Source organism: Pieris napi, chromosome W (assembly GCF_905475465.1).
Source record: "Pieris napi chromosome W, ilPieNapi1.2, whole genome shotgun sequence".
Taxonomy (NCBI): domain Eukaryota; kingdom Metazoa; phylum Arthropoda; class Insecta; order Lepidoptera; family Pieridae; genus Pieris; species Pieris napi.
This window is the reverse complement of record NC_062258.1, coordinates 2,134,156-2,159,246: the sequence shown is the minus strand read 5'-3', so window position 1 is coordinate 2,159,246 and position 25,091 is coordinate 2,134,156. Positions and strand designations below refer to the sequence as shown.

General features: G+C 35.3%; 1 protein-coding gene and 1 pseudogene across 1 annotated transcript; one reads left to right on the top strand and one right to left on the bottom strand.

Moving 5' to 3' along the window:
* Positions 1 to 1,678: 1,678 nt before the first annotated feature.
* Positions 1,679 to 4,702, bottom strand: LOC125062024. Its single transcript, XM_047667639.1, has 2 exons — positions 4,023 to 4,702; positions 1,679 to 3,504 (listed from the first exon to the last, which is right to left on the bottom strand). Exons 1-2 carry the CDS (start codon positions 4,215 to 4,217, stop codon positions 1,747 to 1,749), a joined length of 1,953 nt encoding a protein of 650 aa, XP_047523595.1. The 5' UTR covers positions 4,218 to 4,702; the 3' UTR covers positions 1,679 to 1,746.
* LOC125062009 overlaps positions 4,689 to 25,091 on the top strand; it is a 57,157-nt pseudogene continuing 36,754 nt past the window's right edge.

Here is a 25,091-nt window from a genome sequence, read left to right as displayed (position 1 = left end):
TATAATGGCGTGCAAATTACAATAGTAGTTATATACATTATGAGTCATTATATATTAAGATAAAATATCACATTATTAAAACATATTATTACGTTATCAATTAATATTAATTATAATATTTCACGCAATTAGTCATTAATAGAATAATACGTTATTTTCAAAAGTAGTACTTACATGAAGTCGATTTTTAAAAACTCTAGTAGGAACATCTTTTAATGTTTTTGGTAAATTATTATAAACCTTGATTGCCATACAAAAGGTATTTTTCCTATACAATTCCAGATTAATTTTTGGCACAGCCAATTTCTCCCCATGTCTACTTCGACAGATGTCTATTCCCGTTGACTTAAAAATATTTATGTTTTTGTGAACGAATAAGAACATTTCTAAAATATAGATACAAGGAAGAGATAAAATTTGAATTTGAGCTTCTTAAACATAGGTACGATCAAGACAGTTCCACAAATTGCTCTAATACATTTTTTTCGAGCCTCAAATACCATATTTAGTACTTCGACTGAATTTACCCAAACTATAATTCCATATCTAAATATAGATGAAACATATTATGCATCATGCAGTTAATACCGTATGGTTAACAGATTCCCTTACCTACTCGTTTTAACACATAAACGAAGCTGTCTACTTTGCTCTGTAATTTTTCAATACTCATGTGCTTTCCAAATATTACAAAATATATCCAGTGTTCTCAAAAATACGCACTCGTTCATTATGTCTAATCAATTGTTTTTATATTGTAAATCTATTTGTACTATTAATATAAATGTGTTTAAGTATCGGAATTAAAAAGTAATAATTAATAATAATTATAATTGATTAATAGTTGCTTCATAATAGTGGTCCTAAAGATAAAGGTTATTTAAGTGTATAGGGTGTAATATTGTCTTATTATACCCCGTAGGTTGGAAAACATCGATTTTTAAAGTTTAAAGTATTAACAAAGTATAACACATAATGCGAACTAATTCCATTTATCGCAATTATATTCTGAAACATTGCCCTAGCTCAAGAAATAATAGAACAAAAATATAGATGAGTCAGCTTGGCTCACGAAATGCGCGAAATCGCCTCTCGTAGTTGTACGATGATTCAGATGCCGACAAAAATCAATACTTCAGTCCAAACTTACAACTGTTATTATAGCCAAACGATACCATTATTATTGAATGCATTTAGTTTTTATTGTAAGTCTGGTGTTTATTTTATTGTAAATTAAACTAAAAGTATGTTAATTATCCGTAAAGTTTATTAATAGCGAGGGAAATTTCAATTAATTTGACATGAATGTAGAGTCAAGTGACGTTTGACTAATTTCACGCCAGGGGGAGCAGCAGTGTTGCCAACTTAATTTTAACGAACCCACCAATTTTGCCGTCGCAACCCACCAGAAAACCACTAATATCCACACTAACTAATATTATAAATGTAAGTGTGTTTGTTTATTTATCCTTCTTTTACGCTCAAAGGAAATATAGGATCGATATGATTTTTATGTCCGCAGATAGGAGGTTAGGCAAGCAGCCCGCGAGCACTATTTTTTAGTTTTTACCGCGGGAAACACATGTTTTACTGAAGTTAACAGTAGTCTATGTCACTCTTTACTTTAGATGGATAGGCATACAGCTAGGATATATTTTTTGACAGTAAAAGAACAATATTGTAAATTGAATTATAAAATTAGTTTATTTTCATTACAAAACAACTAATAGAAGACATACAAAATCGTTAAAAATCATCTTCAGCAGAGTCGGTTTCCTCTGCACCTTCTGATTTTAAGTACACTTCTTTCGTTCCTATTTTCTGGACTACAGAATTTGGCAAGATGTAATTATTGCAACACTTTCCTTCGCGTTTTAAACCTGCGCGGATTGTCATAATAGATGACAGTAGATCTAGCTTCATTCGGTTTCTGTGTTTTGTTTTCACGATATTCATCATGCTGAATAATCGCTCTACTTCAGCATTAGAGTGCGGTAAAACTAATAAAGATATAGCAAACGTGGCTAAATCTTCAAATCGGTTTTCTCCTGCAATGTCTTCGAAATCCAGCACCTCGTACCAAAATTCCTTGGTATTTTTTGTATTTATCCATTTGAGTAAATGGATTTGACGCCACTGCTCGTCAACTTTCGCTATGTATTCTTGATTTTTATTAAAATGTAAGATCAGGTCAGTGATCGGCTCTTTATTGTGAGACAGTGCACAATCTACACTAATTCTTTTCATATTTTTCATGAGCTTTAAGTTTTCGGGCAATCTGTTTTTCAGTTCATTAACCAACTGCACAATAAACTGGATGCACCTATTACGTATCATTTCTTCTTCATTCCGTGGAAGTCCTTTTTCTCTCATCGTTGACACAAAAGATTCGAATCTGTACCCCAAATAACATTTCTTATCAACAAAATCTTTAATGTTTTGCGTAAAAACGTCTACCTTCTGGGTCGGCAGTACTATTTTGGTAACAAGTGAATCAACCAAATTTGTCAATTCGTCGTACAGTTTTGTATGATCTGCATCTTTCGATTCAAATAATTTATTCACTCTGTTAATTTCAGTGAGAATTGGATACATAAATGAAATGTACGCATAATTCACGTCATCTGAATACATTCCATGCAGCAATTCTGCTGTGTAACACCTTTCTTTCAATTTGGCCATATTAAAATGTGTTTTCAGTTCCAACCATTGTGCGTAAATGCGTGCAACTGCGGACTCTATAGAAAGCCATCGAGTTTGACAAGACTGTACAATTTTTAATGGATCATGACCGTCGTTTATAAGTTTGTATAGTTCTTTGTAAGCCGCTTGCCTTGACGAAGATCGATTGAACCAATCATATGTTTCTTTAATAATAAACTCGAGATTTCTCGGTAAAAATTGCTTTGTTACTGCCGATACTGCCAATTGCAGAGAGTGACAAATGCAACGCACCAAAACTAAACTCGGCAAATCCTTTTTCAGTTTAGCATATACACCGTTATTGACGCCGGTCATCACGGAAGCATTATCTGTTCCGATGCCCATTAAATTTTGTAGAGGTATATTAAATCTAGCGAGTGTCGCTTTTATGGTACCAACAATCCCATCTGCATCACACTCGGTCAGCATTGGAAGATCTAAAAATGTAGACATTATTTTTTTGTGACTGCAGCTGTAATAAATGATTATTATTCCCAGATATTTGTGAACGGAAATATCGGTCGATTCGTCTATCAATAAACTATAGGGTTGATCTTTCAAATCTTCTTTTAAGTTTTCAGCGAAATGGGGTGATAGCACATTTTTTATAATTTGAGAACATTTTGTCCTATGTAAATGAATTTTTTCGTCCTCTTTGTGCATGTGATTCACCACTTCTCCCATATGATCTACTACACGTAGGCTGGTATGTGCTGCTGTAAATAATGCTAGCCTAGCTTCTTCTTTCTTTTTTCCCACGCCTTCTCGTTTAAAAGGCAACTTTGGTTGCGTAGCTATAATCTGTAAAAGAAACGGAATGTAAACTATATATACAAGCAGATGTAAAATAAAAACCGGTCAAGTGCTAGTCGGACTCGCGCATGTAGAGTTCAAGAAAAAAAATCCAATGACGGATTCAAATTTCCAACCGCAATTTTTTAAGTTTGTAATCGCTAATATTTGACAGTCAGTTATAGTTACATATATATGGGAGCCCCCTTTCATTTATTATTATTATTATTTGTTGTTATAGCGGCAACAGAAATACATATTCTGTGGAAGTTTCAACTTTCTACCTATTACGGTTTATGAGATAACAGCCCGCTGACAGACGGAGGGACAGACAACGGAGGCATATTAATAGGGCCCCGTTGGCACCCTTTGGGTACGGAACTCTAAAAAGGGCCTACTTATTCTTTGAAAGTTGATGTTGGCTATATTATATATAGACCACTAAAACTTATTTATAATATAATACAACTATATTAAAATAAATTTTTGACACATCGTAATTTATATTATATTAGTTACGTACGTACCTTTGAATTTTGCAAGTGTTTTTTCGATAATCCGTGATTCTTTAAATCTCCGTAATGATTTCTCAATACAGAGCCACATAATCTGCACTTTGCAATTGGACCAGCTGTACTTTCTACCACTTGCAGCCAGTCCTTTAATTGGGAGTCCCGTAACCAACAATCCCGGAACTTTTGCGTATATTGCGCTTTTGGCATTTTGTTTTAAAAATAAACTAAACTTGAATTTTAAACAAACACTCCGATGCATAGGATAACCAAAACTACTAAGTATCTGTGTTGTGTATTTCTATTTTTGTGCATGCATACGAAACGAACACATACAAATCTCATTAATTCAAATCAAATTTGACCTATTAGTCATACGAATAAAGTCCATAATCAAAATAATTTAAGAAATTCATAAACTTGTTTCGGGAAATTCCCGAGAATAACCAACGTAATTTTACAGAGTTGCCTACATAATGACAAAATATTCCTTAATAAGGTAAATGTTTTCGTCTTTTCCTATAAAGATATCAATCGTGCTAGTGGTTAAATGTCGTAGCATCCCACTGAATGAAACAAACTAAACCACTAGAAAAATCCACTAGCCACTAAAACCAAAATTCGCCCGCTAAAACGTATATCTAAACCACCAGATCTAGTGGAATATCCACTAAGTTGGCAACACTGGGGAGCAGTGTGCTCGTGATGTTGTTACACACAGAAGGGCGTGTGAGTGCTTGTGCTAAAAATTAAGTGCAAAGTGGTAAAAAAGAGTTTAAAATCAACAAAATCGGTGAGTAGTTGAAGATAATAACTTAGTGTATATTGTGATGTAATGTCGATTATCAAAACTTAATAGTTTTCCAATACGAAATGAGAATCCATACATCTGTCTGATCAGAAGTATAACCCGACCGAATTGAGGTCGGGTCATTAGCGTTGGCGCTCCACATATTCCCGTTTCACTTGATTTGGCCGGGTTATATTCCCGCCATCTTGACCGAGCTTTCAGGATTTCCTACATATAAAAATATCGATTGAAAATTTTTAACACCTTGTGATTTCCACATTATTCTCGCTATTAATATACATTACGGAAATATAAATATTCCTTCCGACTAAATTGCTATTCGAACCGTTATTAGACTTAATTGTTGTCAATTATCGATTACTGCAGTATTTCAAATTTGGGCGTAAGATGTATGGTTTCATGCTTCGAAATGCGTTAAGTATTTTAGCATTGAATTTACGTAAAAACAACGCAAGTTTCGATCGGCCTTGTAGCACCTACATATACCCATATAGAAATGACATCACAATTTTTAAATAGATCTCTCATAGATAAATCAGGATATTGACTTATTACAATGGTTTCAGCAGTTCTGGATTAAGATGACCAGAAACCTTGCTAATATCATTAAATGTTGTAGTTATTATACCAAATTAAATGAATTCATAGGCCATAGCTCTATGCTGGCTCTACCTGATTGTTAGGTTCTAATAATATAATGTTACGGATATAAAGACTTTTAAGAGAAATGTATTAGTTACTTACACAGTTATAACTTATCCACTAACCTTTGTCTTTTTACCATATAACAGTTACAATTTATCAGAAAAATATGTTAAATGTGTAATTGAGTTAAAACTGTAATAGACCTAATTTTATGTATGATCAAAAGGAATATTGTATACTAAGTATGTCTTTATGCCAAAGACTTATAAGTTTGTCATATTTTGCCCTAAAACTTATTGACTCTGAATCCTTAAGTTCAATATTCTAATTACTATTTGTCAGAAATTGTTTGAATACTATATTGGAATTACTAGAAACTCTAATGTAATAGTTATGACTTGATACAACATAAAGTATGTACATACAATATATACTGGTTAAGACTCCCTATAAACCAAAAGGGAAAGTCTGTGTCAATTTGTCCATTGAATTAACATTAATCATATATTTGTCTTATTAAAACAGTATAAATGTTAACTGTAGGACAGGGTGCCATAGTCAACTTTAGCCTGGCTGGGAGAAAAATAATAATCATTACCTGACCTAGTTTTGGGTTACTTTTATAATAAATCCTATCACATTGACTACATAACTAATTGTGTGTAAAAAATTACCAGTGGTGCTACAACACTTGGTCTTGGCTTCAGATTTCTGTTTAATGATCATTATTTTTCTTATGGACAAGTAGGTAGACCCTACAAAGGCATGCCGGTATCCTCAAATTGGTTTCCTTCACCATACAAGCAGATGTTAAATGTGGTCATAAAAAGAAATAATAAGAAAAATTTAGTATCGTCTTTTATTGACATAACCTTTACACATTTAAAGAAAATTTTTTTAACCGGATTAAAGTTATGTATTATTATAAATTTACAATTATTTAGATTTTATTAGATGCTTCCCAAGATTGGTATGCGAAGCCATTGAAATCAAAAAACACCCCAATTTCAATAGAGAAGACAGCCTAAAATTGTCAAACACCTGGGATCCAATAATATCCAAATTAAAACCTCAAGAAAAACAATCCGCGAAAATAGAAGACACCATGAGCCATTTTTGCCAAAACCCTCCATCTTTTAGTCGATACCAACTCCGGGGAAATAAATACAGATAATGCAACTTTCTCTACAGCTGTGATATTTTTGACAACTAACACCTTTTGTCACCGTGACCACGCACGCTATAAAGCACGCGAAACGTCGGATAAATTTAAAATTATGTTAAATAATTGTAAATTTATAATAATACATAACTCTAATCTGGATAAAAAAAAAATTCTTTAAGAAAAATTTATGCAACCTGGGGTGACTAAAACCGATTGAGCTTACTTATGAATTATTAAACAGGAAGCGAACATGTTGACAACTAAACAGATCAATTATATAATCAAAGGTATATAAAATGCCTTTAGTCTTAAATATACACATGTAAAACACTACTATGCTGAGTATTATATAATATTGTATTTCGCTAGAGTAAGGCATTCATGGTAAATGCAAAACCTTTCTTGATTAATAATACCATATAAGGTGTTGGCTACATAAATAAATGCTTAGACAATGTTATTCATTATTCAAACAATGGAAGTTAGTTTTTGCATTCTTTGTTCTTGAAAAATTGAAATACAGTGTAACTCTATTTTGATGTTACAAAGAGTTGCTGTTAAATGGAAAGAAAAATCTATATTAGAAAAAAAGTTGTTTTTAGACTAGTGTTAGTAATTACATAAAAACAATTCGTATGTGAATGCTATTGCATTTTCTGTTATTTTTGTACTGTAGCAGTAGTTAGGTTGTATTTTTTACTTATTTTATTAATATCAACCAACCAAAGCCGAGTGATTTCGACGCTTTAGTGAGAAGGGGTGGGAAATCGAGGGAAATTACATTTAGTTTACACTATATTTATAACTAGGTGTGCTCTGCAATTTAATGAGCATACATTTGGTTGATGATGTTCCTAAAGCATTTTTTTTTCACATTTATTAAGTGTTGTGTGATAGTGTAAAAGTAAGGGTATGTACTCGAAGGTGTGTATGTGGGGTAGGCTAGTGATGCAGGTGATTTTGCGCTATGAAATTTTTAAATCTCCTTTTAAGCATATTCCACGATAGCTTAAACAAGTCAAGGCTTAAATATTGGTTGTTGTATGTCCGGGCCGATACAATGCTGAGTTTTTTTGCAATTTGGTGTTAATGCGAGGATCGTGAAACAAAGCGTACGAGTCTGGTAGGCAGGAACATGAATTGCAATTTTTCTAGAAGTGAGCTGCAAGTAATTTTATTGTAGTAGCAATAAATACGTAAATAGATGTTTAAATGTAAAAAGATTTTCTTATATATACAAGACATGGTTACGGACTTTTTTTGTAGATATTGATGTCTTCTATAAAACTGTATTACATCACTTTGCGCTATTGTCAATAGTTGCCGCAGCTTAGGCGATCGAAAGCTTATGGCCCGGTATGTGAAGGATACTGCTGTGTCAAGTATCCTCACAAACCAACAATGGGCGTGGAGAGGCGGAGGAACCGTCGCATCGCATGTCGGGAACCGGATAAGGCTCTGCTGTTACCGCATCCTTGGGGTTTCAGTGGGTATGCACAATCGCGAGTCCCACATAACCCTCCCGCACTAAGCAGTCGTTATATATATATATATTCTATAGCCTATGTTTATCAGGGATAATGTAGGGTTCTACTCGTGAAGGATTCTTAAAATCGGTCCAGTAGTTTCGTTTCGTAGCCAACGCAAACAAACAATCAATTCTTTCCTATTTATAATAATTGTGAAGTAGATTTTTTTTATAAAAGCCTATTGGCTAAAGATTAACGCTGAGGTTGTACCTTCAAATAGTGACAGTGTACAATGGGTTTTTATGAGAATTAAATAATAGTAATAAGAAGGCAGAATGTGTACAAAAAGATTAGGTATATTTGTGGAATCACGGCTCCACCTTAAAATAGCTCCAAATTTATTTCTATATATTTTCATCAGTCGACAATGGTGTGCCATGCAATAATGTCGTGGCGCATGCTCTTTAACCCCATAGAAATTAATTAAAAAATCATGATTTGTAAAATGAATGAAATAAGGTACAAGTTTTTGGTTTTAAACTAACCTAACCCGATCACAAACGCCACTTAGAATTTAAAAAAAACCTATGCTAAGCACTTGGACCGACAATATCATTTACCTCATGCATGTAATATTATTAGTTTTAAAAATTGGTAGGCTCTTTGAAGGACCCTGTTGCTCAGCTGTGGACTTTAAGGTGATACGGGTGGAATTAGACCACCTACTTTGACGTCCATAAGTAATTTACCTTGAGTTGATTTTAAGTCATAAGGAACAGCCCAGTTTAATGATTACATCAGCGGAAGTATACTAAATATAATATGTAGGTCGGTTTCACGTTCGCGTCAAACTGTGTAATGATTAAAAGCTTCATTGGTTAACGGAGGATTGTTGGCCTAGAGGTCCCAAGTTTGAATCATGGCTGTGCACCAATGGACTGTGCATTTTAAGAAAGAAAAGATATGTTACAAGCTATCTTTTCTAAAAAATATATATTATTAGAAATATTTTGTTCTTTGTTTAGCAAAAAATTACGAGTAAAACAGAGAATTAGGTATTTTCAAATAAACCAATTACAACATTAAGCAAAAAGTATTTCCCTAGTTTAATGCCATTTGTACCACTGGGCCCCTGAGATGCCGTTTTGTTTACACGTAATGCGAGATGTGGAATTAATTCCGCGAAGTAACGGTGTTTGGTTCCTGTCGATACAGCGTTGAGCTGATTAATGCGTCAACATATAAATAGAATTCTTTTTAACCACTAATTATTTGTGATGCAGCAATAGCAGTGTTGGCTTAGTGGTTTCAGCGTTCGACTTTCATCCCGGAGGTCGTAGAACCCCGGCTGTGCACCAATGCACTTTCTATATATATATATATATATATATATAAAGTCCATATAACACGACGGCGTGTGTCAGTCACAGGAGGTTGATCACTGACTTGTCTATTAGATTGTCAAATCATGTAACAGATACAGAAATCTGAGGCCCAGACCTAAAAAGGTATAAGGTATACGCATAGGTATTGGCCTTTGTTTCTCTGATCATGTTTGTGGACAAGTAGGTAATCAGCCTTGTGCCTGACACATGTCTAAGACCGGTTTCCTTCACATGAGCGAGTGTTATATGGGCATATATCAAGAACGTCCTCAGGGATGAAAGTCGTACGCTAAAGCCACTGGACTAGCGTGCCCCAAAGTGGAGCGGGATAATTTTAAATATTGTTAGTATTTATTTAAAAATTTCCTTACTGTGTTTCGTTAACAAATTCCAAGTAATTTCTTCCTAAAACCTATCATTAGTAACTTTTGGTACAAAGGTTGGGAACCAATGCACTGGATCAGCACAGCTTTTTATTTTTTCGTGGCTATGTTGTACGAATACTTCTAATTATTAAAACACCGGCCGGACCTTGCGAGCCCTCTGGTATCAGTTAACATTGATCGGAACCCCTTCACGAGTGAAGCTTTTAGCTAACGCTTCTAAGAATATATCTTCCGTCCACCTTTTTTTAGGGCGCCCTCTTCTTCCCCTTGCTCCTTTTTATGGAAATAAATACACGACAGGCAACCCAAAGTATGCAAAAACAATTGATTTAACTTTAAATTATGTGTTTATATTTAATTGTTTTTTTAATAATTCTTAATTAAGAAAGGTTGGTTGGGGTGTTCAAAAGTGCCATTTTAGATGGTCTAATTGAAATAAACGATTTGACTTTGACTTTGACTTTGGTTCTAACGAAAGACATCAGACGTTTTTAGCATCTTCTAATGAAATATTCTGATTACTTGTTATATATGTTTGTATGTCATGGTCACTTTGAATAAACAAGTTTTGTTTAAGGTGAACATACATCTCGTTATATAAATGGTATATTTAATAGTAAAATTGAACCTGAGATAATCACTTTGAAAGATTTGTGATAACAGGTCATCCTAATACACAAAAAACGTTTCGGTGGCCGTTGATTGACTCGAGATTATTGTACGTACGTAACAGAATTGACAAGTAAAATGGTATCCAGGTCATCTCAAACGCCACGAAAAACTTCAATTAAAACTAATTTCAAGCTTGTACTTAGATTATTATATACTAATGATAGGTGTGGTGTCTGCGAAATACGGAAAATTGTCAAAACAATGTCTTTAATGTTATGTAAGCGGCGCCGCAGTGGCGGCAGTCGGCGCCCGACGTCTGGGCGGCGCCCGCCTTCCAGTCGCCCAATGCTCGACCCGGGCTGTCTGATTGATGGTTGTAGTGTTTTCAAAATTTTCTCTATGTTTTGAGAGAGATTTGTTTGCATTGAATAGGCCCCAAAAACACGGGATTTGAAAAATTCTTACGCTATTAGAACCTTACTATACAACATAGGCTATAGAATATTTTCAAGGAGGAAAGAGACCAATAAAGATTCCTATATGCTGCGGAAATTATTGACAATAGAGCAATGTACTACACTTTTATAAAAGACGCCATTATCTACCCAAAAACATTCATTTTGCATTTAAAAGTCTATATGAAAACAATAATGAACCCGCTTTGTGATTATTTAATTATTAATTATAAGTACTTATTAATTTTCAATTAATCTCGTTGCATATACACTATACAGGGTGTGGCGTAATTAATGGACTATATGGCTAGAGGCTAGAGGACGTTGTGGAGGTTTTCGAGATATTTAACAACAAAATTCAAAAAAATACAGCCTTTGTCATTATTTTTGGTAGCAAGATTGTTGGGGCGTTCTAACTTAAATTTAGTTTTTTATTATCCAAGCATTTCTGAGAAAAACCTGCCTTCAAAAATTTATCCATTTTGATGAAACTTTAGCTGATGTCTACGTTGGTATATATCTTATTCGAATCAGGACGTCTGGAGAGCTATAATAAGAGAGATTTTATTAAATTGTTGGTAATAAATTTACTTCAAAGGCTGGAACACAGTTTACTAGGCTGCGAAACTAGCGACCTGAATCTCGAGGAGAGTTTATTGCCAGTTCTTCTCTTCCGTTCTACGCCCTTGATTTGAGAACTGGCACTAAATGTAAAGTAAGAAGCATTTCATATACATTTCTTTTTTTGACGATCATAAGTGTGTATGTATGTGTTACCTATATGATTCAATGATTTTTGAATGAGATCACAGCAGTAATTAAAAAAGAGTTCCTAAAGCTGGTGACGCACGCACCCATCAACATAGCTGTCCATACGTGCTGGGACCTTTAATAGCTGTCCTGTAGATCTTAGAAATGTGGTAGCGCCAGTCTTAGAAATTGGAAAATGAATTGTATTATTTCACATTTTTGCAGATATTGAGATGTGAAGAGTTGGACCACCAAAAGTGCCTTTAAGTGTTCACGAGATCGCATACGACACGAAAACGATAACGAAAAGTGAGTAGGTAAGATTTATTTCTTTAATATATGTCAGCCAATTGTATCTTACATAATACAATGTAAGCTCTCAATGACAGAGGGCTCGCGACTGCATTGCCGGCCTTTTAAGAATTGGTATGCTCTTTTCTTGAAGGACCCTAAGTTGAATTGGTTAGGAAATACTTCAGTGGGCAGGTTCCACATAGAGTAGGTGCCCAAAAACTGCCTTTCAACGCTCAGTTGTGGGAAGGGACCTCGAGGTGATACGGGTGGTATTTTGTATTCTGCCTCGACGGCTGATAACTCTGCTGCAGATATTAATCCGAACAACTCCTCTGAAAACTCTTTATGGGGAATGCGGTAGATGATGAGATCTCTGCAGCCGAACCTTGAATGAGCTATGGCCAGGATGCGTCCTATATCCAATATTAATTATTTGTTTAAGTAAAGTTCGATTTCTACTTTCGAATTATGTTAATAACAAATTAAGGAAAACCTCCTCCGAGCGAGTGTTAAATGCGCACACAAGTTCATCGGTGCTACGCCCTCAGGGTAGTTAGTCGCTGAAGCCACTAGGCCAACGCTGCTCCACGGATAGAACACGAAAGAAATATACTCGGTTAAAAGTGTAGTATAAAAACAAAACAACGTAAAAAGATTTCCTAGCTCACGCAGTGGGGGTTTAATGTTGCTTAAAAGCACGCGAGGGTTGTTTCTCTTCATCTCTGACTTACCCCGCATAAAGATAAATTATCATGTGCCGTGATAAAAAATTCTGCTACATGTAGTGTCTGCTATATATAGTTTTATTTAAATATACTCACGTCTGTCATATAGTTTTAAATACCTGTATATTATTGTTGCTCCCACTTAGAAATTATTTTATAATTTTTATCGTCTTTGTGTATGTTATGTTTGCCTATAACTGCTTTTCACATTAGAAATTGTATATTATTTTTCATGTATCGGTGTGCCGAGCTTTGGCAAGGTTTTATAAATAAATAGTTTAAAGCCTTGAATGTTTAATACAGTTATAGCTATTCGTTTAAATGAAACAATAATATAGGTTTTTTAAATGACAAAAAACCGGTGACAGTGAGATTGGTATCTGTTCCCAAAAGTATTACAGCTAATATAAATTATATACAACAAACGAATACTAAACATGTAGCCAAAGATGAAATATAACAAAACATAATATGTTTCTAGACAATATATACAAAGTTAGACTAATAATAATAATTTATTTAATTTTGAATTACAAGTTTATACAAAGTCTTGTGTGAGGTGCCCATAATAGTATAGAAGTTTTACACTCACCAGGATATTCAAACCCATTTAAAATTCTGGTATGGTATTGGTGCTCATAAATACCAGCTTCTTCCTTTATTTCAGCGAAGGGCTTGACGATTTCAATCTCCTGTATTTCTGATCGGCTTGATTTTTTCTCCCCACGCAGACATTGCGTCTCTATGCGTATTCAAAGTGTTCTGAGGAGTTGTTTGGGTTGATCCCTCCTGCCTCTTCATCAGCGTAGGTATTAACTGAAAATTTCGTCCGCATCACCTTGATGGCCTTAATTTTAAACTTTACTAAAAAGTATATTTACATTAGAAAGTGTCCAATAAAACATACCACTTACAGTCTCTATTAAAGGGAAATCACTTTCCCTAATAATATTAACAATATACACAATTAGGAACCGTACAATTGGGTGTACCCTCATTTTTGCAGGCAGTTAAGTAATCTATCTGGATTGTTTATGAACAAGTCCACAATTAACCTCTTTCCATCCCCAATATTTTCTTTGGAAACTATGACAACTTGGAACCCTCCCTGTCAACACCCTCAAGTCTTGAACTTTGAGTATTAAGCCAGAAAGGAGACGCCATCAATCGAACGATGCTAATTAATTTTTCTGCCAAAACATCGGCGGGGGACGAGGCACTCACACAGACAAAATTTTACTACAGTAACAAATTGCACAATGTTTGTACACACGCACACAAACCTAATTTGCTTACACAAGAGTAACCGCAACGCACACATTTAAAGAAATCGTATCTTTATACGTTACATGTACAGCACACATACGCAACAATCCCGAGATAATTAAAGCTACCACCATGTCGATAAGGAATGTCGATAAAATTTATTAATAGGAATATTATTCAAAGTAGGTGTTGCTGATTCCTTTAATTTTCTTTTGTTGTTAGCCAGCAACAAGAAACATGACGTATCAAAATGATCGGAGCAAACTTTACTTGTACGTTTGGATAGCCATGTTCTGTGATTTTCACAAGCTTTTATCCATTGTTGTCGACGGACTATAATAAAAATAAAACTGTTTTATTTCAAACTAAAAAAAATTATCCATAATTACATTATATTGTTCATTCGTTCAATAATTTATCGATAAAAAAATAGTATGTGTCCCCTCTCTAAAATGACGTAAACCGGCGTTGGTGTGGCTAACTACCAACTTAGGAAAATAACCATTATTAGGATAAATTCATGTGATAAATTTTTATAATTTTTCACGTCCTTTCTTCATTAATTAAAGACATTAGTATAATAAGAAAATTTGAAGTGTCGGGTAAACCTTCAAAGTACTTGTGAGCGAATCCACGAACAGGACAACTAATCAATAGTAAAGCATATTTACTTAAGTCATTGAACAATACGATCGCTATGTAAGTACCATCTGTTAGTAAAAAAATTATGCAAATAAAAAAATTAAGCCACAAAAAACGTCGTAGTGCGGAACTTTGCAATAAACTGGCAACATTGACTCGGCAATGAATATTTATTTGATTTTCACGTATTCTTATAATATACGATAATATTGCACGCTGTGGCATCTACCATTTTTGGTCACTGATTGACGGCTTTGGAAATTTTTATATAATTTGATTTAACATAGAAAAAATTTGGCGCTACATTGTTTTCGGTCTGGGACGCTTCTGTCAGAGATCTGTTTCGTGATGTTTTGTTTTTCTAAATTTGCCGTCCGATTCCTTCACCGTACAAGCGTGTGCTGAATACATAGTCAGAAAGTATTGGTTCACAGCCGGGGTTCAAACCAACTACCCAACCTAACCTAACCTCCAGAGATTTTAAAGGATTTCAATTAAAATGTTGATGTAACAATGTAACAATATGACTTTTAACTATATAAATGAAAAGTAATAACACTAGGATTAAAACTCATAATGCCTACCCAGAGAAGGCTTTTTAATCTCTTGAGTTGTTTTAATAACGATGTAACTTATATACGAAATCAAATATTATTTAAGTCTTTACTTGGCATCACTCCACGTTTATTTTTTTATATTTTCAGTTAATTATAAATATCAAAATGGGATTTTATATATTTAATACTTTTAATTATCTGCTAAGCTTTGATCAATCTAGAATCCTATATCTTATGACATGGGAGTCCCGCTTAGCGCCAAGTCACGGAACGACGATTTTTAGTCTTATTAGTGCTGATATTGTTGCTAGCTATTCATTTTGATGGCACATTTAAATCTAGTTTCTATTTTACATAGAGATAGAGGTCAAAATAAAAGCAGCTTCACATATGATATATAAGAACATAAAATAGTATGTCTTATTTTATATTTGTTGTCGAAAATGTAGAGGTTCAGAGTTCGATTCGAATCAATAAACAATATCACAGGAAATCCGAGAGTTGGATGCATTTCCATCTTTCAGCGTCTTTTCACCCTCCGAATAACATCCCCTTTTGTGTGAGGGTGATAGAGGATAGTCAGCGCGCATGCGTGACGCAACCCCAAGCGTTTTGCGATGGTCCCCGATAGATAAATCAGGCTTGTTGCTGGGGTCTTAGAACATTCCTTCGTGGACCGCCCGTGTAGACGGAGGTCCCACTCTCTCAATCCCGGGTTACACTTAACACATCCTTAGAACTTTGAAATTTATACCCGGTGTACTTTAAGGTTCTATATTGGGACCTTAAGGTTTTCCTTTATACGCCGCGGCTAAGTAATATATAAGTTGCCATGGAGTGAGAGAGTGAGGGGGAATGTAGTATTGTTTTAAGTGAGAACGAGACAGCAATATGGGCAGAACGAGGTAAGTGCCACTCGAGCCCCGTGTTCAAAGTACTTGAGAGTTACGATTGCGTTTTATGAATTATTTTATTTTTGTTATATCAAGTTTTATTTGACAAAGTAGCAACTATCCTTTTAGTAGCGGTGATAGCTCAATGGCTAGTTGCGTTTGTCAATACCCTCGGTGTCGAGCATTCATTCGATAACGGTTGCACCAAATTACAGTAAAAATATTATGAATCCTTCCTCAGAGTGCAAAGAATAAATAAATTACATGTAATGGTCCAGCCGTGTTCGAGGTTTGCGCTTAGCTTAATCATGTTGATTTGCGAATTGCCATTTGCGAATGTGTTTTTTATTTATATTTAGCGAATGCCACAATACCACCATGACTCCTCCCACGAACAAAACTTTATGAATAACGCTGGCGCAATCTTTGATTCCAAAGACTCATTATACTCAGATAGGGATTAAACACATGAGTTTAACTTGTACTTTCAATAGCTCTGGCTCAAATAATTGAATTTTTAACCATCTGTGTGAGCCAACACTGATTCTGGTCACTCAGACTTTCTTCATATGTGTGGCGATTACCTAAAATCTAAATCGTCGGTATGCCCCGAGAGTACAGCCATGCAGGAACTTTCTTCGACATAGCATTTAGACATGTGTTGTACGTGAGTGGTTAAAATTGACCCATATATATCTATAACTTATGTTAACCTATAACACTAATTTAAAATATACAGTATTAACAATTTTCTTAACCAATATAGTAATAATATTAATTAAAAATGAATAAAAAGAAAATTAAAACAAATTTCCAAAGTTTGGTCCCTGTGGCTGGCTGCATTTCCTAGCTGTATAGCGATACTTATTCGTTGAAAGCACCAGCCTTGGGGTCTCCTATCAGGTGCCAACTTAAATATTTTATTAGCGCCTGTGCACTTGAACCCCACTTTAATATTTTAAGTAAATGAAATAATAATTATTTCTATTTAAAACATGTTTTACGTGTGAGATACATTGTGTTTTCATTCGATGGCCAAGTCAATTACTTAAAATGTCATGTGGAACATGGTGTAATGGTTGCAGCTCCTTACAAATGTTGTGTAAAAAAAAAAAACATGGCGATTAAAAAGAGTGGCGGAGAGTTTATTGCCAGTTCTTCTCTTCCGTTCTACGCCCTTGATTTGAGAACTGGCAGTAAATGTAAAATTAGAAGCATTAATATTTATTTCTTTAATGACGAATCACAAGTGTACATTGTGTTACCTACGTGAATAAATGATTTTTGAATTTTTGAATTTTGAATTTATAACAAAAAAGATATGGTCACTATAAGTTACGTAATAACTTGAGAAGGTCCCTCAAGTTGGGGCTGAATCGGTATTACTTGGATCTCACTGTTTATGGTAGACAGATTTTTTATTATTAAAAAGCATCCTGTTAATCGAGGAACCGTACACTTTCAAAAGTCTTTGTGTTGTATTTATAACTAGCGGACCTGACAGACGCTGTCCTGTACACACATCTTAAATACAAAATTTCAAACTTAAAAAAAACAAACAAAAATCATCTAATTGTAAATAATCGAAACTATTAATTTGTATGGGGTCAAAGAGCATGCGCCACCACATTATCGCATGGTACACCATTGCCGAGTGATGAAATTATGTAGAAGAAAATTTGGAGCTGTTTTAAGGTGGAGCCGTGATTTGACAAATTTACCAAAGCTTATTTCCCTTTGTGCAATCAATATTCATTCATGAATTGATCTCCTAATATCCATTGACTGAACCCCATACACCATGGGACAATTTAATTGCAAGTTTTGATGCTCTTTTAATAACATAGGCTGCGGCCGCGTGTCTCGTGCTTTGCACGTTTTTTTGCTTCACAAGTTTAGATGAGAATGAATGGTAACAATATTTGGTAGTGTGAGTTTTTAAATATAAAACAGGGGGCAAAAGGGGCAGGTGGCTCATCTGATGTTAAGTAATACCCTCATAATCAATGCCGAAGGGCTCGCGAGCGCGACCATTCGCGGGCCATTCTCTATATTATGTTACGCTATAGGCTGCCCGACTCTATACGACTGGCTCCTCCCTAGCATCTTTTAAAACTCTTCAGCGGTAACATCTCTTAACCATATCCTATCCTGCTCAATCGTGGCTTTTGTAATTATTGTATTTGTTATTCTTTTGTAGCAATTCATGAGTCCGTGAGATTATCTTTTTAGTTTATATTATTAAATGTTTTTGTATTATTTTAGATTAAAGTTGGTGATCGTATAATTTTTTTTAATGAGATTTGGTTATGAACTTTTTGCACTTTATCCATCATATTTTTTTTAGATGGCTTGTTAGCGATAAGGCCGCCCGTTGCATGCCTTATAATTTTAATGTATTATGTTATTTGTTTTTGTATAAATGTAACGAAATACAAATAAATAAATAACTTCTTTGTGCCCTATCATCCGATTAAGGCTTGGCGTTAACTAAGGGTACATCCTGCATTCAAGTTCACTCTGTACAGCTTATTACTGAGACAAAATATCTTGTCACAGTATGATATTACATTACCCACCCTACATGAGGCCATTATGTTAAAATCGACGTCCACTCCACCCTAATTCGCTAATAGAAAAGCGTATCCGATATCCGCAGACGACTTCCGGTTTCCGGTCCAATATTTCATCTATTTTTATGAAGCAGCGGGAAATATACAAACATATTACCTACTCTTTAATAAATCTAAGATGTGTATATGTAGATGGGCTGACCACTTAGTTGGTGGGCAGAATTGGATGGAGGAAGCTAAGAACAGATCCAAATGGAAAGTTCAGGACCCCAAATAGAGTTCATACTGCATAATAAATGTAACCAAGTACACTTCACGTCAACAGAAAAGATATTAAATTGATTCTAAATTAACATTTACTACCGGTTCGCAAGCCAAGGGCGTAGAGTAGGCAAGAAACTCTTATTAATCACAAACTTTTGAGTCATACAAATTGATATGATTAAAACCATTTGATATGTATGTTTTTTAACAGTATGGAATTAAAGTGGCTTCATTATTATTATTATGCATTATTATATATGTAGACAATGTAGAATTGTCTTACTCTTGATGAAAAAAGCGTACGAATTCTTAAAAAGCCGACACTTGCGAGTCCATGTCTGTGGGCGGTATCACTTAACATCAGATGAGCCTCCTTTTCTATTAAAAATAGACATAACAAGACGTCTGGACACCAGACAACACGGCGTCGGCGTCGTTGACAGTACGCATGCGCGAATTTGCGAATTAAATATCGACCAACAGTAGTTGCTGAGCGTTTATCAATTCTGGTTTGGGGTAAGGTTAAGAGATGAACTGAATATGATCTAATGTCAAATTCATCACTTATTTCCATGATAGAGGCGCTCCAAGACATTCTAGGGCTTAGTATGTGCCAATGTGTGTGTGTGACAATTATGTCATTAAAGTATATACAATACAGATAAAATAAAGAAAAATACCAATAAATATTCCTATATGCTGCGGAACACAAATCCACAAAGACAAAAGAATACATTATACAAAAAACTAAAGCAACCGACGACCTATGAAGCTTTGAAAATAAATTGGCAATGGGCTGGTCATCTGTCACCAGGACAACAGGTGGACATTAAAGAGACACAATGGAAAATGTGCAAAAGCAATGTAATACAGTTTTATAGAAGACGTCTATTTCTACCCAAAAGTTTGCATATAAAAGTCTGAGGAAAGCTTTAGTTAAAGCTTTCCACTGACAGAATATCGTGCTGCCGAATTAATGTGAAACCGCAGAGCACAGCTGATATTATTTATAACAGACCCTGCTAAACCCTCATGTCTAATTTTATTTGTGTAAATTAATAAATGTTCCATACGCACGCGGATACGCTTATCGCATCAGTGCATTGGCCTCAACAGATTCCAATGAATAGCTTTGAAAAGAAAAATGGTCAAATTTAGAGTCAAGGGTCTTCAGATGGTCCTATGTCTTGGCCATGGAGTAAGCATATAAGGCACTCCAACAAATAAGACCATACGAAAAAGAAGTTACACAAAGAACCAGTGGCTTTGATAATAGGTGTGGATGGCGTAACAGATCCTATAGTCAATATAGTATAGTTTACGGGACTAATCCAATACGATAATATTGAAAAAATTATGACAAATACACAAGTACTGAACTAAATCGCTACTGTGTACTCTGCGAACATATAATTCAGAATCAACGTCTTAGTTAAATCAGTGCAACAGATTCTGGCCCTTGGTCTCACAACCTTGGCCTTCGCATATCCCCTAGAAAGGAAAACGAGTGAGGAACACTTGGGTTGCTCGACAGCAAGACTTTGGATAGATAGTAGGCGAACTGTCCCGTCTTGTTCTAATTTATTGTACCCCACCATCACTAAGACAAATGTAAATAATATATATGTACGGACCCTGTTTACGCTGTCATGAAGAGACAAACACGTTTGACTTGTGAAGAGATTAGATGTGCACAGAGAAATATTATACATGTTTTGACAGACGAAACACGAGACGATAATAGATTTTATGTATTGACATTGGACATCTTGACAAAGAGACAAATTGAAGTTTCGTCTTACGATGTTTTGATACTGTTTCATGGGGCAAGGCGCTGCAGAGATTCTACCTCCATTTATTAATGCTATACTCTTTCTAATTCTCGAGAAATTAAATGAAAATAGTTTAAAATGTAAATTGACTTCATCATCAGTTCGTAACATCTTTTCTGTTGACGTTCATAAGTGTACTTGGCTACCTATATGAATAAACTTTTGAGCTTGAGTTAAAACAGGCCTAGCTGAGCGTAAATGGCCGAGGCGATGTTTTATATATAATACATAATTAATTTCTTTATGACCCAACACCCCAGTATAATAAACACTTTTATGGCCTATATTAAAATGACATAACCGGAGTTATGATCTTCCTTTGCATATGAATTTAATTTTAAGGGGGAATGCAGTCGATAAATTTTTATTTCTTGTACGTGTAGGTCTAATGGGTTTAGGGTTTTACCAGAAACGAATTTGATCACGGATGGAGTTGCATTTAACTTGAAGAAGACTGTTTTTTATTAACAACCTTTGTGATCTGGGCCTCAGGTTTCTATATGTAATCATTTCTAATAGGCATGTAGGTGATCAATCTTCAGTGTCAGACACCGTCCAAGGGTGTAAAGCCGGTTTCCTCAGGTTTTCCTTAACAGAAGTTGACAGTTGTATGCGCACATAGAAATCCATAGACCCACGCTGAAGAATTGTTTTTTGTTATATATAATGTATGTTAGCTGTAGAAATACGAAATAAATATATTTTTTTTAAATAACAATCTCATTTCAGGAAAGTGACGTCGCATACAAAGAACTACAGTCAAACAGTTGAAGTTAGCTGACATATGTAAGTATACAGCACGGATTTTGATATGGTTTCCACCAATAGATAAGAGGATTGTGAATAACGTGGTGATAACGAATTGGAATGCTTCGATATGCCTATGAATGAGGAGCGGTTAACCAGTAGGATATATAATAGTTTAAGACCGGCAACGCACCCGCGAGTCCTCTGGAATTGATTGAAAGTGTCAGGTGAAGCTCCTGCCCGTTTGCAGTACTGAGTGAAAGAAAGTTTTGTGTGGTAGTCAGTAAGAGAATGAGAGTTGGAGATCGCTCGTATGCGAAGCTTCTTGAGGGAACCGGCACGGGTTCCAAAGGCATAGTTTCTGGCCTTGTTGATGCAGCGATAGGCCTAGCACAGTATCAATTTAAAACGGGGGTTTTAAAAACAGCCTCGATGCCACGATGTCGTTGAATTAATAATAATGCTCTTACGAAGATTCTGGTTACTTAAAAGTAATTTTAGTACCATGAAAAGTAATAAAATAATGAAGCTAAATATAGGTTGCGCGGCCTTTTGTGTAAATGTGTGTTGTGAAATTTTTGTGTTTATTCATTATAATAATGCATTACAAAGTGTAAGATTTGGGAAACCTTTTAAGTAAAAACACCTGCGTCAGGGTTCCCAGCTCATCCATAACAAACTAAATTATTTTTTCAATCATAATTTTGTAATTTTTTAAAATCGAAGCCATTAAAAACTATTTTCATTGTTAACAGGTACAACAATGGCGACTCTGTCGCTGAAAATCTCGATAGAGGATGGTAAAGTGGTGAAGACCATCCAATTCGATCCGAGCAGCTCTGTATACGATGCCTGTAGGATCATCAGGGAGAAGATTCTGGAGGCCAACATCAATGATGGTAAGTACTCCTGCTACTCCTGCAGTCGATTGAAATACATACATTTACAGTATTAAGCCAATACGATAATGTCGAACAATATATAATATTAAATACTTAATTACACAATATCCCTACTCTGCGAACATATAATGATGTCGAGAGTGGAGCCAGCATTCGTAGCAACGTCTTAGTTAAATCTGTGCATCAGATTCTGGCCTTTAGCCTCACAACTTCGGCCTTCGCACATATCCCCTGGGTACTAAGATGCCAAGTGAAGAGCTGGGTTGCTCACCAGCAAGACGAAGTAGATTGTAGGCCAACTGTAATACCCGATGAGTGTCGCCCTATACCCTGGCAACAATGGCATGTCTGATAAACCCTGTTCAATAGACCTTTGTCTGAATGTAGTAGCGGTTGCTTTGTGACTACTTCTCAAGAAATTTATTGTATTAAATTTCGTACTTTGACAATAAACTCGGAAACTTAAGTCATAATAATTCAAGTTTCATCAGAATATATATATATATATATATATATATATATATATATATATATATATAATAATCTGGCCACTTTTTTTTAAATCACGTTCATTGTCTCTACAGCAAAAGAATATGGACTGTTCCTCGCATCTGAAGAAGATAATAAGAAGGGAATTTGGTTGGAGTCATCTCGGAGTCTGGACTATTATATGTTGAGGAATGGGGATATGTTAGAGTATAATAAGAAGACGAGGAATCTTCGGGTTCGAATGTTGGATGGTGAGTTTGTTAATTATTAATAAATCTTAATTTCATACAATAAATCCATTCCTGTTCTTCAGTAGTTCAGTAGTTTGATGTATAAATACTTTTTATATTTAATATATAATATAATTCACTGAAGGAGGAGGAGGTAGCGATTGTGGGGATCCAAGTGTCGTGTGTTTTTTTTAATCCACCTTTTGTTTTATAGGTACAGTCAAGACTCTGCTGGTGGACGGACGATAGTCAAGTGGTTGCTAATTTGATGGTGGTCATCTGTACCAAGATTGGTATCACCAACTATGATGAATATGGATTGGTGAGTATTTACATAAACTAGTTTTAAAGACGCCCGTGGCACCCCATTGGTGCACAGTGATTCGAACCTGTAACCCCTGAGCATGACTGCAATAAGAAAAAGAAAAAAGTCAATTTTAAAAGAAATTCCTCTTTTGACATAGTGTATATTTTCTCTAGGTCCGAGAAGAGCAGAAGGAAGAGGCAGACCCATGTGAGAAGCCCAACTATGGGACTCTCACACTTCGCAGGAGACATCACGAGAAAGAGAGGGATGCGAAGATGGAACAGCTCAGGAAGAAGTTGAGGACTGATGATGAGGGTGAGTCTGAGATTGAGATAGCGTACCAATTCTTAAAGGACGGGGAACGCAATCACGAGCCTTCAGGCATGTGTCCATGGGCGGCGGTAACACTTAACATCAGTTGTGATCCTCTTGCCCTCAGCTTTAAGTTGCTGTCACCGGCACTGATTTTTAGTGGTTCTATACTTTATTACTCTCTTCTCTTCTCTCATGTCTTCATCACGAAACATCAAGTCCGATCCTATTGTGTAATTGTATAGTATAGGCACGTTATAGCTGTTAAAACTTAGTTTATTTAAAAGACCTTTGATAGATCGCTCTGAAGATGCTTGCAAAGGAGTAAGACTCCTTTTCTATAAAAAATTTTGTTATAAACATACACCATGTAACACGGTATAATTGTAATTTAAACGGACAACACAGGGGCTTCCAGTGGGGACTAGCGATTGATGACCATATTTCTGTCATGAAGAAAGTTTTCTTTTACAGTTAACTAGGTGGAACCGTCGAAGACATTACGCGAACAGGGCATCGATGTGACGGAGACTCTTCTTCTACGTCGGAAACTTTTCTTTTCTGATCGGAATGTGGACTCTCGTGATCCGGTTCAACTGAATCTTTTATATGTTCAGGCGAGGGATGCTATCTTGGATGGGACACACCCTATAACACAAGATAAAGGTAAACAGGTGTTAATTTATTTAATATATAGTCCTAAAATTTATTTACAAATGTTGAATTTAGTTAAGATTTGATATATACATTTTTCTTTTATCATATCTTCCTTAAGTACCATTGATCAGAACCCCTTCAAAGGCCTGCTCCAATCCATGGCGGGGTCTAAGGCACGATTCCTCACGATGTTTTCCTTCGTTCGAACGTATGTTAAATGCGCTTTAAAATTCCATTGGTGCAGTCGTGGTTCTCCCTCTCAGGGTTGAGAGACGCACGCTGAAGTTACTGTGCCAACACTGCTCTCCACACATTCGCTTTCACTTGACAATTATGGTGAACATAAATTGATCATCCCACTACCGAATATATTCAGCTCTGGATAAGAAGTGTTTATTCTAGATGAAAGGAATGAGAGGTGCCTGGACTCCTAGGTTGGTGACAGACAGAATTTGGAATATTCTGCCGATTTGAATCTCAACCGTAAGAGACAGAGAGATCTCTTATCGCACAGTGACATCATTTTAAATTAATAATAATTTGTTGCAGCGTGCGAGTTTGCAGGCTTACAATGCCAGATACAGTTCGGTGATCACAAGGAAGACAAACACACGACTGGGTTTTTGGAGTGAGTCAATTTTTTATTATTTTATTGCATTGTACATTTTCAATACTGTCAGATAAGAAGAACAATAATTTTGAAAAATTTTTGTCTA

Bases quoted from the DNA above. Each gene is read 5' to 3' on its own strand.
- LOC125062024 (XM_047667639.1), bottom strand. From the start codon at position 4,217: ATGCCAAAAGCGCAATATACGCAAAAGTTCCGGGATTGTTGGTTACGG. The intron at 3,505-4,022 runs GTACGTACGTAA...TTTCTTTTACAG, and splicing joins AACACTTGCAAAATTCAAAG to ATTATAGCTACGCAACCAAA.